The 17,545-nt window shown below is 49.3% G+C and overlaps 2 protein-coding genes across 2 annotated transcripts; both read left to right on the top strand.

Annotated features, from left to right (window-relative positions):
- Positions 1 to 1,314: 1,314 nt before the first annotated feature.
- On the top strand, positions 1,315 to 9,778 carry LOC123065270 (uncharacterized). Its single transcript, XM_044488606.1, has 2 exons — positions 1,315 to 2,230; positions 9,178 to 9,778. Exons 1-2 carry the CDS (start codon positions 1,472 to 1,474, stop codon positions 9,415 to 9,417), a joined length of 999 nt encoding a protein of 332 aa, XP_044344541.1. The 5' UTR covers positions 1,315 to 1,471; the 3' UTR covers positions 9,418 to 9,778.
- Positions 9,779 to 9,830: 52 nt separating this feature from the next.
- On the top strand, positions 9,831 to 16,529 carry LOC123067472 (serine carboxypeptidase-like 26; the record flags this gene model as incomplete). Its single annotated transcript, XM_044490253.1, has 6 exons — positions 9,831 to 10,001; positions 11,717 to 11,992; positions 12,067 to 12,215; positions 12,514 to 12,609; positions 15,892 to 15,997; positions 16,115 to 16,529. Coding segments are annotated over 6 exons (945 nt in total), but the record flags the coding sequence as incomplete, so codon positions are not given.
- Positions 16,530 to 17,545: the final 1,016 nt, after the last annotated feature.

The raw sequence follows: 17,545 nt of genomic DNA, 5'->3' as shown, positions 1-17,545 counted from the left end.
GTAGAGGTGCAAGCAAAGACAAACAAAAAATACATGCAGTACAATTGTATGGAACGGTATGGGAAGTCCCCTCCATCAACAGACCGGGTCCGATACTGCTCAGCAGGTGACACATGTGTTTTTTCGGAGACGTCGAGCAATGCTTGTCGCCCTCAAGTGAAGCCGTCGGCGATGCGCGCCGGTGGATGCTACGCATGGCGTCTCATGCGGTGGGGGTCAAATCATGCCTGCTACCGGCCGGCACGCACGGTGGCTCTGGCGGAGGTGTCATGTTTAGCCTGTTGCTGCTGGATCGAAGGTGGTGCGACAGTGGCGAGAGGCAGGCGGTATGGGATTTCTTTGTCTTCCGGTATCTTCTCCAGAGGTATCCGGTTATCGAGGAGTCGGTAGCCGGATATGGGATGTAAGGCTTCAATGACGAGTTTGTGCACTCTGGTGGAAACACAAGATCTATGACCTGGCTATGTCGATGTGTGCCTGCGTCGTGTCCTTACTGAAGATGGTGGATTGAAGCTTCACTTTGGGGATGAGAATACGGAGTTCAACCTCGGGTTGGACTCACCAACATCGACGCACGTGTGGCGATTTCTTCTTGAAGGCGTAGCCTAGAAGTTGTGTATTTTTCATTTTAATTTTGTCTTATATCATAGGGTAGTCACTCGCGGAGCCAACCTTTCAAAGAGCTCGGGCAAAGTCTATGCATGCATGGTGACGTTGCCCAGTATTTGCATCAGAGCATCAACAATTAGCATTACTAACCATGTTCTCATATTATTATTTAATAGAGACTAGCCGGAGCAGCCCGGGCAGCCGTCCCGGGTTGCCGGGAGCTAGCTCCACCCCTACGGTTAATGTCTATCGGGTGGAGCTACTGTCGCGAGGCATTCGGCCTTGAATTTTATTTTTGCCTTTTTCCGGGTTTGATGTTCGGCTGCTGATTTTTCATTTTTAATAATATATAGCTACGTGCATCGAGGCTTTCGAGAAAAAGAACATGTAGTACAATGGTACTGTTTTTGGTAAAAATGAAAAAGAAAGAGAGAAAACAGAAACTGCAAACGCCAATCTCACTTGCCTCATGCATGAAGGTTTCTACTGTATGCTCGTCCAACTTGATGAATCGGTACGTGTGACCGTGTCAGCGTTTAGTCAGTCACAAGGCAAGCCGCCAAAAGCATCAGACGCATACGCCAACAACGCACAGACAGGAGTCGGAGATGCCCTCGGCAAGGCTGCGGTGCCGGTGCCGGTGCCGCGCAGCAAATAAAATTCGTTATCCCTGGTTCACATGCAGCCAAGCCGGCCAATGGCCTCCTCTCACTCTCACCCTCACCCCCGCACCCACCCCCAGCTCTGAGCTCCCTCCAACTTCACATGATCTTCTAGTGTGATCTCACTCTCACACACATTGAGTTGTGGCCAACACTATGGTTAGTGATCATGTGCTCAACAAGGTAAAGAACCTCCCAGGATGGACGGGGCTGCGTTCCTTCCGCTCCTACCGCCCCCTCCTGATCCGCCGCCGGCGGGGCGAACGGCGCCGCCGCGGCCTGCTCGGGAGGAGTCGCCGCTGTCGGGGCGGTCACCTGAGACCGGCGGATCGCCGGATTCGCAGTCTGCGGCGGAGATCGGGGGATTTCTCCATCCGGCCAAATGGAAAATTTTCTTCCAAGATGTCCGGGAAGCCGGCCGTAGATCGGAGGGAGTTCTCTACTCGTACTACCCTTCGAGGTGGACGGTGGTGTGCGATCTGGCTGGTGACATTCTCGGAGGGGAGTATCTCAAAGCTGATGAGAAGATTAATGAAGGTACGCGGTTGCTCATTGATATTTTCGATGTTACCGTTCATTCGCGTGTGCAGGAGGAACCGGAGACTCTTGATCACATTGACTTGATCGATCTCACGGAAGATCCAAAGCCCTCGAAGCCGCGGTTCAGTGGGCGCTTTTGGGTATTGGCTGATGAGGATGATGAGGTGACACTCGTGGACGACGACGATGCCGGAGACTCGCCGGAATATTCACCGACGCCTTCGTCGATCATTTGCGAGGCCTTCGATCAGGGTTACTCTGAAGATGAGGTCGCGGCGATTGGTGATGGAGTGGTGCCACTCGACGATCCGGCGCGGCAAGGGCTACGATCAGAAGATAAACTCGAGGTTCTTCGGCGCATAGTAAATCGCCGGACTTCGGCTGCGGCAAGCCGGCCGTGGAAGGGACCGATTCCTAAGGTTTGTCTTCCTAAACCGATTCTATCTGATTTCATTACTGAGAATTCATGGAAGTTAGTTAAGAGAAAGAAGGCTCGGCGATCGTCGGCGGCCATGGTGCCGGCGCCGGCGATCGACCGCAGCGCTGTGATCCGTAATCACCGCGTCGCTCGTTTGAATGAGTTGTTGGGCCGCGAGTCGGGCTTGTCGGTGGGTGGGCCGGTTCTGAGTGAACCGGCCACAATGGCGTGTGGGCTTGTGGACGCAGGGTATGAGGCCCGAGGCGATCTACATCCTACGACTACACCCCCATGCGGACGTCCGGTTCCAACTAGGGTTCGTAACGGAGGCAGACGATCGTGCTTTGCTGATCGCGGCGGAGGGCGTGCTCCTCGTATCCCTCCTCTCCAGGCGATGGAGGGCCATGGAGTCCCTGCTGCTAGTGGGATGCCTCCGGGCGCTGCGGGCCGCGGAGGGCCTACGCAGGCGCCGGCTGTTGGGCGCGGCGGAGGCGGCGCCCCTGCGGGGACGGGTGGCGGCGGCGCCGGTGTGCCGCTTGCTGCCGGCAGTGGAGGTGCGCCGCCGCCTCTGCGAGCGGGTCCTAGTGCGGGCCGTCCGGGGACGGTCGTAGGCGGCCAACGGGCACAAGTGGGCGGGGCCACTAAGACCGCTCCGGCTGGCCGCGGGGTGGCTGCTCCGGCTGGTTCTCGCCCGGCGGCGCCGGTGATGATGGCTGCGGGACGAGGTGGTCCTAGGCCGATGTTGCCGACGCCTGGAGTTGCCGCGGGCCGAGGTACACTGGTAGCAAGGCCTCCGCCTCCGGGTGCTCATGGCCAGCACCCCGTGGCATCGCAGGTGGGAGCTAGACCGCCGCACTTTGTGGCTCGGCAGGTCAAGGACGCGGCGACGCCAGTGTTGCAGCAGGCTCAGTGGGGTGACGATGGTTACAATGTGTATGGAGATGGACAACACCGGGGATCCTCGTCTACGGGTGGCGGACGGGGGTATGCCTGGCAGAGTGATGGTTCTGCTGAGAGGCCTTTCTTGGGGCCGCCAGGCAGTTTTGTCGAAGGGGCTGCTGGGCCGGCTCATCGTAACCGAGGCGGTTTCCGTGGCAATCGTGGCCGAGGAGGCCGAGGGGGTCGGTACCGTCCAAGGCAACATCATACTTCGGTTGAGACGGTGGTCGACGCTTTTGCTGAGGAGACAGACTTGTCTTGCCAGGCTATGGATGTGGTGACGGAACTGGCAGCTGTCGAGGTTCCGGTTGAGGTCGATACTCAGACTATGTCGGTGGAGGGCTCTGACAGATCTGAGGTGGACAGGGCTGCAAAGTTTGCTAAGAAAAAGGAAAGAATGCTTTGTTATCGATGTGGCGATAAGGGTCATTTTATTGCTAAGTGTGTGGTTGTTCTTTGTGATACGTGTGGTAAGACTGCACACGAGTCTGGTGCGTGTCCGCTGCTGCGGGAGCAGACACCGAGCCTTATGACATATGGTGTCTTCTGTTCTGAACTCACATTTTTTGAGTCACCGACTGAGAGGGAGGTTCCTCAGGAGGAGCACAGTACGACAACTGGGGTAGTGAAAGTAACTAGAGGACAAGTGTCTGAGGCTCAGATTATTCAGCGTCTCCGGGAGCTGGCACCAGGAGACTTCCATTGGGAGCTTGTCAGGCTGGAGAACAACTTATTTAGGGTTCAGTTCCCAACTGTGGAGGACTTACAGAGGTTGCTGAGCTTTGGGATGTGTAAGGTCCTAGGTACAGAGGCCATACTTGAGTTCCAGGAGTGGAAGCTGGTTGAGCCCCAGGGTACACCCCTTATCCAGGCCTGGTTGCGCTTTTCGGGGGCTCCGTCTGCGCTTCTGCGGGACGCCAATGTGGTTGCTAGTCTCGGTATCATAGTGGGAAAGACCGAGCGAGTGGATATGGCTTTTACTCGAGCTCATGGGATTGCTCGCCTGTTGGTCAGTATTCTGGACATCAACTTCGTGCCCGACGTGGTTAAGTGGGCGTTTCGTGGGCAGGTATACAGTCTTGAGATTGAGTTCGAGGATGATAGCCTCTTTGCCCAGGCTCCAGCTGCCACTGGCGATGACATGAGTGAAGGTGACGACGATACGGCGGGTAAGGAAAAAACGGCCGATGATTCTTTGAGTGAGATGGCCAAGAGGCCGGAGCCGACGAGTAAGGCAGCACGACGAGGGGCGGCGCCTGGAGCGTCTGTGCCGGTGACCACTTTGAGATTCGGTTCTTTTGGTCCTGCGTCTGCACCACCGAGACTGTGGAGTGAGCGGGTGGAGTCTATTGAGGAGTTCGAGTACTCTTTACCGGCGTTGGATTTTGAGGACGCGGGTGTGGAGGGTTCTGGTGGAGGTGCGAGGTTGGATATTGTGGACTCGCCTACTTCTACGTGCGGTGACGTGGCCGTGGTACAGGAGGGGGGTCCGATCTCATCTGGGGGTCCGGATCAGGGTGCTTTGGAGGCCCCCCCTCAGCTTCTTCCTGTTGAGGATACCAGGAGAGACGATGGGACGACGGTTGGGGGGCCGGGACAGGTGGCCTCCGCTCCTCTTACGCCTGTGGATGGGCGGCCACTGCAGGCGGCAGCTCAGGTTCGGTGGGAGGGTGTGGGGCAGGTGGCCTCAATGCTCCCGTCTGCTTCGGTGCCCGAGGGGGGCGCCCCGTTTGGGACTGTGGCGTGCACTCCAGACAGGCGGTCCGGAGTGGATGGGGGGAGGGGGCAGGTGGCCTTTGCTTCCCCAGTGCTGGACTCGGCGCTCTCATCTGGTAATGGCGACCAGGTGGATGTTCGGGGAGTGACAGGCGGTCGCTCTACGGATAAATTCTCGCGGGAGGAGGTCATTATGTTTGGCGGGATACCGGACCAGGCAGCTGAGGGCCGACACATGAGTTGTCGGCTTCAAAGCCATCCGGAGGTGGACGACATGCAGCAGCGCTGTGCCGTCAAGGCGGCCAAGCTTCGTGAAGTCCAAGTCACAATTGGTATGTCCGTAAATACTTCCAATACTATTATGCATTTCTCGCACGATCAAATTGCGGATAAGGCACACCAATTAGGAATTTCACTTGGTAGTAATGAGGGTGAAGTTACTAATTCTGTTAACGATTTGCTTGATCTAGAAGCCGAGAGGGCTTTAGAAGTAATTCGTAACTTAGCTGCGGTCAAACCAATGAATGACTCTGAGATTGATGCCTTGGGAGTTCGAGTACTTGATAATTTCTGTCATGACCTAGCACCGCCCCTCCAGGAGCCGGAGGAGGAGGACGAGAATATAGGGTTGGAAGTAGATAACCCAGCGGTGATGGGCACTTTCGACCGGGAGGGCCCGACCAGCCCTAAGCGCAAGTGGAAGCGCAAAACTTACTCGATGTCCGCAGTCCGTAGGAGCGCTAGGATTCGCACGGCTAAAAAATTTCATGATGAGATATGAAAGGAATCTTTTGGAATAGCAGAGGTCTTAAGGACTTGGCTAAAAGAAGGTTCCTTGCGGAGGCATCTATTGAGCATAGTTTGGACTTTATTGCCTTGTCGGAAACGGGTAGAGCAAATTTCTCACCTCAATTTCTCAATACGTTGTCGGGGGGGATGGAGTTTGACTGGCATTGTCTTCCACCGAGAGGCAGGTCGGGGGGAATCTTACTTGGTGTTAGATGTGACTCTCTCGAAGTTCGCAGTGTGGTCATGGGGGATTTTGCGGTTAAGTTCAGGGTGCGGTCCAAAATTGATGGTTTTGACTGGGCTTTGGTGGCGGTGTACGGGGCAGCGCAGGCCGAGTTCAAACCTGATTTCCTGGCAGACCTTGTTAGAGTCTGTGGGTCTGAGCGGCTCCCAATTCTGGTTGGGGGTGATTTCAACATTATTAGAAGGCGCGATGAAAAGAATAATGACAATTTCGATGGGAGATGGTCATTTATGTTCAATACCATTATTGAAAGCTTAGATTTGAGAGAAATTGAGCTTTCAGGTAGGAAGTTCACCTGGGCTAATGCGATGCCAAATCCAACTTACGAGAAGTTGGATCGGGTTCTGGCTAGTGTTGCTTGGGAACAGAAGTTTCCAGTTGTAACTGTTCAGGCTCTTTCTCGCGGTATTTCTGATCACACTCCTTTGTTGCTCGATTTTGGTGGGGCTACTTACTTGGGTAACAAAAATGTTTTCTCTTTCGAGCTGGCGTGGTTTGAAAGAGAAGGATTTTTGGATCTTGTTGCCAGAGAGTGGGCCAGAGATGTAGGAGGTACAGGTGCCATTGAACAATGGCAGAACAAGATTAGGCATCTCAGAAGCTTCCTTCGTGGGTGGGCTAAACATCTAGGTGGAGTGTATAAGGTCGAGAAGGAAAGACTCCTTTCACTTATACAAACCTTAGACATAAAAGCAGAAACTATGGTTCTGTTACCCACTGAGCTTCATATTAAGCATGAGGCTGAGATGAGGGTGAAGGATTTGCTCCGTGAGGAAGAATTAAAGTGGGCATTGCGGGCAAAGGTGAGAAAAGTTGTCCAGGGGGATGCGAATACTCAGTTCTTCCACATGATTGCCAATGGCAAGCACCGGAAGAAGAGGATCTTCCAGCTAGAGCAAGATGAGGGTACAATAGTCGGCCAGGACAACCTGAAAATCTACATTACTGAATACTATAAACGGTTGTTTGGACCACCAGAGGAGAGCTGTGTATCCCTGGATGAGTCTAGGGTTAGCGATATTCCTCAACTTACTTCTGTGGAGAATGATGTGTTAACTGCCCCTTTCTCGGAAAAGGAAGTTTTCGAGGCTATTGCCAAGATGAAAAGTAATACGGCACCGGGGCCGGATGGTTTCCCGGCTGAGTTTTACAAGAAGTGTTGGCATATTATCAAAGGGGACCTGATACCGATGTTCCATGATTTGTTCTCGGGACATTTGCAGCTGTTCCAACTTAATTTTGGAACGATAACGTTGTTGCCTAAGAAAACAGATGCCGTGAGAATTGAGCAATTTCGGCCTATCTGCCTTCTCAACGTCAGTTTCAAAATATTTACCAAGGTTGGCACGATCAGGCTTACTCAGATAACGCACGATGTAGTTCAACCTTCTCAAACGGCTTTCATGCCGGATAGGAACATCCTCGAAGGGGTTGTCGTCCTTCATGAAACGCTACATGAAATTCATACGAAAAAACTAGATGGGGTTATTTTCAAAGTGGATTTCGAGAAGGCCTATGGTAAAGTCAAATGGTCGTTCCTCCAGCAAGCTCTACGAATGAAGGGTTTTGATGAGCGCTGGAGACATCAAGTGGAAACTTTCAAGCAAAAAGGCAGTGTTGGCATTAAAGTTAATGATGACATAGGCCACTACTTCCGAACGCACAAGGGTCTGAGACAGGGCGATCCTATGTCGCCTATTTTGTTCAATATTGTGGTTGATATGTTAGCAATCCTGATTGGGAGGGCCAAAGAGGCCGGTCAGGTGGAGGGAGTGGTGCCTCATCTGGTGGATGGTGGTCTGTCCATCCTGCAATACGCTGATGATACAATCATTTTTATGGAACATGATTTGGCCAAAGCGAGGAACATGAAGCTAGTGTTATGCCTTTTCGAACAATTGTCCGGGCTGAAGATTAATTTCCATAAAAGCGAGTTGTTCTGTTTTGGTAGAGCCAAAGACGAACAGGAAGCTTATACACAATTGTTTGGGTGTGAAATTGGGTCTCTACCTTTCACATATCTTGGTATTCCAATACACCATCGTAAGTTAACGAATGGTGAGTGGAAGTGCATCGAGAATAGATTTGAGAAGAAACTAAGCTGTTGGAAAGGAAAACTCATGTCTTATGGAGGCCGGTTGATTCTGATTAACTTGGTGCTCACGAGTTTACCTATGTTTCTGTTATCTTTCTTCGAGGTACCAGTGGGGGTGAGGAAAAGGCTAGACTTTTATCGTTCTCGCTTCTTTTGGCAGAGTGATGAGTCTAAGAGGAAGTACAGATTGGCCAAATGGGATATTATCTGCAGACCAAAGGACCAAGGAGGACTTGGTATTGAAAACCTTGAAGTCAAAAACAGATGCCTCCTTAGTAAGTGGCTGTTTAAGTTGTCGTCTGAGACAGAGGCAACTTGGGCGCAGATTTTACGTAGTAAATATCTGCACTCAAAGACTTTATCCCAAGTCACTCTCAGACCTACAGATTCGCCGTTCTGGAAAGGGCTGATGAGGGTTAAGGCCGCTTTCTTCAACAGAACGAGATGTATTGTTGGTAATGGAGATGATACGCGATTCTGGGAGGATACGTGGCTGGGTGACGCGCCTTTGGCTACACAATATCCAACACTATATCGTATTGTTCAGCGTAGGGACGCTCTTGTTGCGACGGTGATGCAGTCTATTCCTCTAAACATGCAGTTTAGGAGAGTGCTTGTTGGACCTCGATGGGAAGCATGGCTTCACTTGGTCCGTAGGCTGATGGACGTTCAGCTAAATCCTCAGCCCGACCAGTTGTGTTGGAAACTAACTAAAATTGGGGTGTTCACGGTAAAATCGATGTATATGGATATTATTAATTCATCTGTGATACCTACGACTAAGGAGGTCTGGAAAGTTAAGGTTCCTTTGAAGATTAAAGTGTTTATGTGGTTTGTGCATAAACAAGTTATTCTTACAAAGGACAATCTAGTTAAGCGCAATTGGACATGATCTACTAGGTGTAGTTTCTGTGATCGGGATGAAACTATCAAACATTTATTTTTTGATTGCCCGTTGGCACAAGGGTTGTGGCGCATTGTGCAAATTGCCTTTAATATTACTCCACCGAGATCGATAAACACGTTATTTGGGGCGTGGCTGTTTGGGATTGAGTCCGAAACAGCTAGACACATTCGTGTAGGAGTATGTGCGTTATTATGGGCAATTTGGAATTGCAGGAATGATTTGGTTTTTAACAGGACAACAAATATTCATTTTTTGCAGATGTTATTCCGGGCTACGGCGCTAATCCGTACTTGGTCCTTACTCACTCCGACGGAGGCCAGGGAGCGTTTGGTTACTGGATCTGTCCGGTGGGAGACGGTAGCGCGGGATATCTTCAACCGGTTTGGATGGCGATCATGTAATAGGATAGGAGTTCAGTTTACCTATCTGCTATTTTGCCAGCCGGGTTGTGGCTTATCTCATTTCTGTCTTGCAGTCGATGCTCTATGTGAGTTATAGGCTGCTTTGATTCCTTTTTCTATAAGACCTTTGTTCAGAACCTGTTTATTTGTTTAATAAGAGAGGCCGTATGCATCTGTAGTTCAGAGGAAACTTAATGGTGGGTACTATGATCATCTCATTTTCCCCACCAATCCCTGCCTACCTTCTTTTTGGCCAATTTTAGTGTTCGTTTGATCCGCTTTTGTCTAATTTTGTGACTCGTTTTCTACAACATATTATCAAAGAAGCACACAACACGGTTCAGCAACCTCAGATAGGGCCTACATTGCTATGTGTCTTGTAACCTGGGAGAAACAGAGGTTTACCATACCATGGAAACAAAGCAAAGTGAATAACATTTCGGCGGCATGGCCCTTTAGATTGGTTCTGGTATTCCTGACATGCCGAATGGTCATATTAGACTTCTGTGATATTTCAGACATGGTGGAGCAAGAGATACGCTGCAATTCAATTTTGTTAGATCACTGACGAAGAATTTCAAATTTTATACAGGTCATTATGTGCCACAACTAGCTGACCTTGTCTATGAGAGGAACAAAGACAAGAAGGCCAGCACATACATCAACTTTAAAGGGTTCATTGTGAGTGTATAATTTGATAGTTTCTGTTGTTTATATTGCTGGTTCGACCAGTGGCCTTGTTCATTCTTGTTTGAAAATGGGATGACATAATGTATTGTTTTTGTATAGTTTATAACTTTGAAATAATTCATGTATTTCCTTTTTTTTTAGAAAAGGAGGATGACCCCCGGCCTCTGCATCTGGGCGATGCATACGGCCACTTTATTAATTATTCTCATAAGACCTTACAAAGTCATACAACAGTAAGACTAAAGCCGCCGTCTAAGCAACAAACTGTCGCTACACCTATCCAGTTGATGAAGGGGCGCAGATAGCCTGGGCCTAATACCAAACAGACATCGCAGCCAAGCCTAACATCTAAGACCTGAGACCCCAACCTAGCCACTTGCCGTGTCTGGGGCACACACTGGTCCGACGTGCTCTCATAGGCCGCCGCCACCAACTGCCACCGCTCCATCTTCAGAACTGTACTGATGCGTCAACCTTGCTCGGTCCAGCTATCGTCGACGCCACCACGGCGCCCAACGGCACCTCCTCCCTGCGCGCAAACAGCTGAACACGTCGCGGTCGCCACTAATACACCTCAGCGCCATGCTGCCAAGTACCACCAGCCGACACAACTTGAAGCCCTTGGTGGATCTGTCGTGCGTAGCACCTGCCGACCAGGCATGACCAAGCGTAGCACCTGTCGGTCAGGCATGACTTGACATCTCCACCGAAGCTTCGTGCAAAACAAAGCCGCTCCACCTCCTGCCTCTGACTTCCAGCGCTGCTCCACAAAACGATGCTCCCAAGAGAGAAATGACACCGCAGTGCCGCCATCGTCCGGTCTGGAACACCAGATCCTAGGGTTTCCCCCGGAGCAATACGAGTGGATCGACGGTAGTCACATGACGATGCCTTCATCAAGGTAACGACGTGGAACGCCGCCATCGCCCGCCATCAGCTCGGTTTTCACTGGCAACTACGTCTCCCTGACTCGCAGCTGGTGCCAGATGACGGATCCCGAGATCCGAACACCCAGCCTCAGGTCGACCACCTCTGACGAAAAAGATGACCACCACCGCCGGCTGCACCGGTCAGAACAGATCTGATCGGAGGTGCCGCCGACGAGACCACCAGGCCCTCCATGCCGCCGTCCCCAATCTGAAGGCAGCATGCACGCCACCGCAGCCAAGCCGGCCGCCGCCGACCGCAGCCGCCGCCGCCGCCCGAAGGGCCATCCGCAGCGCCCGCAGCCCTGGCCTCTGCCGCGCCAAGCCGTCGCCGTCCAAGGACGGGCCGGCCTCCCGCCGCCTGCAGCCATCCGCCGCGCCGCAGATCCCGGATCGGTCGCGCACCACACGCCTTGGGGTCCGCCCCACCCCGGAGACGCGCGAGAGAGGAGATCCCCCGCCACCGCCGTCGGCCCCCGGGCTTAGCCCGGCAGCGTCCTCCGGCGGCGGCGGAGGGAGAGGAGGAGGGAGTTTGTGGCGGCGGCGGCTAGGTTTCTGGCTCCGCCCGAGTCGCCCTCTATAACGTTGCATACTTATTTCCTGGGATGATTTAGATGAAAAACGTTGCATACTTATTTCTGTGAAAATTACAACAATCTTGGGATTTGTTAACCTTCTGATGAACTTCCCTTTTTTCTATAAATGTATATATTTGCCTAGGTTTTCTGTGGATAGTGTGAAATGTTATAACATCATAACATTTATATTGGCCCAATGTAGGTTGGAAATCCACTAACTGATGATTACTATGACTCGAAGGGATTGGCCGAATATGCTTGGAGCCATGCAGTTGTATCAGATGAAGTTTATGATCGCATAAAAAAGGATTGTGATTTTAGAGCCTCAAAGTGGACCGATGATTGCAACAAAGCCATGAACACCATCTATGGACAGTACCAGTTGATCGACATATACAACATTTATGCGCCCAAGTGCAATCTTGGACAAACATCAGCAGCATCTGTTGTTGATAAAGCACTCGAATATAGTGACCATGTAAGGGACAGACAGTTTAAATTAGAACTTCTGCTTCTGAATTTCTAAGTATGTTAATTTCTTTGGCATGGTAGGAACCTTCCAGGAGGAGGATTAGGTTGTTCTCGGGATACGATGAGTGCTACTCATCTTATGCTCAAGAGTACTTCAATAAGGCAGATGTGCAAAGGGCACTTCATGCAAATGTCAATGGGATGTTGCCTGGGAAATGGCAAGTTTGCAGGTGATTTCTGCAGATCTTTTCATTTTTTATCTATGAAGTTTTAATCTAGTAGTGACAACTCTGAGTTGAATTATATCATGGGACATAGTTTAAAATAAGCGTTGCAATGGTTATATAGTTTTGATGTGATTCTACTTTGTGTCATTAACATTCTATCCAGGGACTCCAAACAAATGTCAAATGGACAACTACCGACTCAAATCTGGGAAATGCTCAAAAGAGATCATTTTACACGTGGAGAAGAAATTGAGCATGTTAATATGAATTTGACTTATTTCCATTTTCATTTACCATGCAGTGACTCCATTCTGAAGTCGTACAACTTTTCGGTACTTTCCATTCTACCAATATACTCCAAGCTCATCAAAGCAGGACTGAGAGTCTGGCTCTACAGGTGTATTTCTGCACCTTGTACCCTACCACCATGTGTCAGTTCTCATATGCATTCAAAGTAGACATTATTTGTTACTTCCATGTACTGATATTTTTTTTCAAAAAGGGGGACTCCCCGGCCTCGGCATCAGAACGATGCATACGGCCACTTAAATAAATAAAATAGGTTCAACAATGTCATAGAGTCTTGAAACAAAGTAAAGGCGAGCTCACATAGAGCCTCGACGCCAAAACAAGAAAAGGCCATAAAGCCACAACCGGCTGGCAAAATAAAGATAGTAAAACTAATTGCCTATCCTATTACATGACCGCCATCCAAACCGGTAGAAGATATCCCGCGCTACCATCTCCCACTGGACAGATCCAGTAATCAAATGCTCCCTGGCCTCCGTCGGAGTGAGTAAGGACCACATACGGATCAGCGCCGTAGCACGGAATACAACCTGCAAAAAATGAATAGTAGTTATTCTGTTAAAAGCCAAATCATTTCTGCAGTTCCAAATTGCCCATAACAACGCACAAACTCCTACACGAATATGTCTAGCTGTATCGGACTCTATCCCATCTAGCCCCGTTCCAAATAACGACCTGACCGAACTCGGAGGAGTAATGTTAAAGGCAACTTGCACGGTGCGCCACAGAATTCTCGCCAACGGACACTCAAAGAAGAGATGCTTAATGGTCTCGTCCTGATCACAGAAACTACACCTAGTAGATCCTGTCCAATTGCGCTTAACCAAGTTGTCCTTTGTTAAAATAACCTGTTTATGGACAAACCACATGAACACTTTAATTTTCAAAGGAACTTTTACTTTCCAAACATGTTTGGAACTAGGAATGACAGTCGAGTTAATAACATCGATGTACATCGACTTAACAATAAATTGTCCAGACCTAGTAAGTTTCCAACACAACTGATCGGGCTGATGAGCTAGCTGGACTTCCATCAGTCTACGCACCAGATGAAGCCAAGCTTCCCATCTATCACCAACAAGCACCCTCCGAAACTGAATATTAAGGGGAATGGACTGCATAATCGTTGCAACTAGCGCATCACGTCGCTGGACAATACGATACAGGGTTGGGTACTGTAGTGCCAATGGTGTATCACCCAGCCAAGTATCCTCCCAGAACCGTGTATCATTGCCATCACCGACAATAAACTTTGTTCTATTAAAGAAGGCTGCCTTAACTCTCATAAGCCCCTTCCAAAACGGCGAATCAGTTGGTCTCACTATCACCTGTGACAAAGTTTTGGAATGCAGATACTTGTTGCGGAGAATCTGCACCCAAGTTGCGTCAGTCTGAACTGAAAGCTTATACAACCACTTACTAAGTAGGCATCTGTTCTTGACCTCAAGATTCTCGATACCCAAACCCCCTTGGTCCTTTGGTCGACAAATAACATCCCACTTGGCGAGTCTATACTTTCTCTTAAGTTTATCACTCTGCCAAAAAAATCTTGATCGGTAGAAGTCCAGCCTTTTCCTAACCCCCACTGGAACCTCAAAGAAAGATAGTAGGAACATCGGCATACTCGTGAGCACCGAATTAATAAGAATTAACCGGCCTCCATATGACATAAGTTTGCCCTTCCAGCAACTAAGTTTCTTTTCAAACCGATCTTCGATGCATTTCCACTCTCTGTTCGTTAGCTTACGATGGTTAATGGGTATACCTAGGTAAGTAAAAGGTAAAGCCCCTAATTCACATCCAAACAATTGCCTATAAGCCTCTTGTTCCTCCTTGGCTCTACCAAAGCAGAACAACTCGCTTTTATGAAAGTTAATCTTTAACCCGGTCAATTGTTCAAATAAGCATAACACCAGCTTCATATTTCTCGCTTTTGCCAGGTCATGCTCCATAAAGATGATTGTATCATCAGCATACTGCAGAATGGACACACCCCCATAACCTAGGTTGGGCACCAAGCCACCCACCTGACCGGCCTCCTTTGCCCTACCTACGAGAATTGCCAACATGTCAACCACAATATTGAACAAAATAGGGGACATTGGATCTCCTTGCCTCAGGCCTTTGTATGTCTGGAAATAATGCCCTATATCATCATTTACTTTAATTCCAACACTCCCTTTTTGCGTAAAGGATTCTACCCGGCGTCGCCAAGCCTCATCAAAACCCTTCATATGCAAGGCCTGTTGAAGGAATGGCCATTTGACTTTGTCGTACGCTTTTTTCGAAATCCACTTTGAAAACAACCCCATTCAGCTTTTTCGTGTGGATTTCATGGAGCGTTTCATGAAGGACCACTACCCCCTCAAGGATATTCCTGTCCGGCATGAAAGCAGCCCGGGATTCATCTGCACGGTCTCACCCACAGCCTAGCCAGAGAGTGGACAGGCACTCACCAAGATCTCAGAATCCTGGCGCGGCCCGCAGGACGGGGCCGACAGGGAGGGTGGTGGAGGCAGTACAAGGGCCGCCTGCCCTCGCTCCCCAGCCAGCACCGGAGAAGCCACCCCCACAGGCGCCGTAGGAGGAGAAAGCTCCGAGGCCACCTGCCCCGAGCCCTCTCCCGAAGGCAGAGCCGCCACCAACCAAAAGGTAGACGCGACGGGAGAGGAGGTATCCGAGGCCCCCTGCCCCAGACCCCCTCCCAACGAAGAAAAGGACACGGGAGCCACCTGCCCCGAATCCCCTTTCTCAGCAGTAGGAGAGCAACCCGAGGCCGCCTGCCCCAGGGCTCCACCCGACAAGCCAGGCACGACAAGCTGCGTCACCTCCTGAGGAGGTACCGTGTGCTGAGCACGAGAGGGAGTGGCCACCTGCCGACTCACCTCCTCCTCCCCCCAGATCGAGATCGATGAAACCCCAAGATCCCCTGGAATGGTATCCACGGCACCCTCAAACCCCAAAGCAGGCAACTCGAGCTCAAAAGCCTCCTCGGACTCGACCCGATCACTCCACAGCCTCGGAGGTGCAGAAGAGGGCTCGAAAGACCCATCTCAGAGTCGTCGAAGGCACCGAGGAGGGTGGGGCTGCTCCATCCCCGGTCGTCGCGATCTCGGACCCCGGCCCCTTGGACAGCTGTCGTCCAGAGTCCTCGACCGGCGGCTCCTGTGCTCCCGCGCTCAAGGATATTCCATGTACTGATATTATCCTCCCAAATTACTTTCGGTAAGACGGTGACCTTAAAACACAATTTTGATGTTCTCTGATGGCTTAAAAATCTTAGAATAGATATTCTTTTCATTGGCATGTTAGAATAGGTGCTATGTTGGTGTTCCGCAATCGGCAGTGACCTATAATTTTGTGCATGCAGTGGAGATGCGGATGGCAGGGTCCCAGTGATCGGGTCACGATATTGTGTGGAAGCACTTGGCTTGCCTATCAAGTCACAGTGGCAACCATGGTACCTGAACAAACAGGTCAGAAATTCTGAACAAGTGAACATTCTCTGGGGCTACAATGATACTGCTAGTTAAGTTAGTTTCTGAATGCAATCTAGTCTCCACTGGCCCTGACCAGAGTCATTTGCACTGTAGGTTGCTGGAAGATTTGTGGAGTACCATGGTATGACCATGGTGACAATAAGAGGGGCTGGCCACTTGGTACCCCTCAACAAGCCCACAGAAGGGATAGCGCTGATCGACGCATTCCTTCTTGGTAAACAGCTTCCTACACACCGATGACGGTTAAATTTGGGATCAGGTGAAATCTACCTATGACCCAAAATGAGTTCAAGGAGAGTTTATGTAGGAAGCATAACATAATGCATAATTTCTTCAAACACGGTAGTGTTCTGAATTTTGGGGCTGATCCTTTCCGTGGATGAATCTGTCTTAAAAAAAATGTTGATGTCCCTTTTAGAGATGCTTGGTAAATTTTTCATTGATCAGCTGGACATGTATTGATTAAATTGAGCTAGCGTTCAAGAAATGACCGGTGGCACATGCTAATCTTTTTTAACGGTCAAGTCTTAAATGTTATCTTCTCACTAAAACGTACTCCCTCCGTTAGAAAATACTAGTCATCAAAATGAAAAAAAAACGGTTGTATCTAGAACTAAAATACATCTAAATACATCTCCTTTTATTTATTTTGACGACAAGTATTTCCGGACGGAGGGAGTATAAATATAGATTTAAAGACTTAAATGGAAGGAGGAATCGAACTCAGATCGGGTAATATAGAATTAAGGGTTAATTGGATAAATGCCACTCGAATTCTTTTCTAAATTTTAAAAATGCCATTTTCAGTGGCATTTTTCAAAAAATTGCAGTGGCATTTCTTCGAATAGCGCATGCTTGTTGCTATAAGATTAGAGCTTGATTTACTTGAGGGAGAAAAAAATGCGGTCCTTTTCTCACTATTTTTTATCTGTTTGTTTTTCGTTTCTTTTCCATTTTTTCGTTTTCCCTTTTTTGCTTCTTTTTCTTTTTGACAAAAATGCGATGGTTTTTAAATATTTGAAAAAAATACAAAAAATATTACCTTTTTCTATTTTTGTTCAAAAAATACAAATATTTGCATTTTAATTTTTTTACAAAAATTTAAAGAAAAAATGCATCTTTCAAAATTGCTCAGAATATCAAAACATTTTTTTGGAAAACACTTACGTTCTGCCGGCAGATGCGCGCAGGACATCATCCACCTGCGCTGCCGTCCGATTAAACATGACCATATGGTGTAGCAAGCCACCATGTGCGATCGAGACGTGCCCGGATTGCAACACCATTGGCGTTTCTGAGACATTGTCATGGTTGCAGAGGCGAGTTTCTGAAACATTATTGTTATTGCAAAGACACGTTTTTCAAACAGATCGCACGCGCCTAGATCAATGTCACCGGTGTTTCTGAAACATCGCTGTTATTGCAAAACCATGTTCCTAAAGTGTTGTTGCAGAGGCGTGTTTCTGAAACATTATCCTTATTGCAAAGACAAGGATATGTGAGCTCACGGGATTACAACATCAC

Source organism: Triticum aestivum, chromosome 3B (assembly GCF_018294505.1).
Source record: "Triticum aestivum cultivar Chinese Spring chromosome 3B, IWGSC CS RefSeq v2.1, whole genome shotgun sequence".
Classification (NCBI taxonomy): Eukaryota; Viridiplantae; Streptophyta; class Magnoliopsida; order Poales; family Poaceae; genus Triticum; species Triticum aestivum.
Note: the sequence above shows the minus strand (reverse complement) of the source record. Positions and strands in the feature narration are given on the sequence as shown.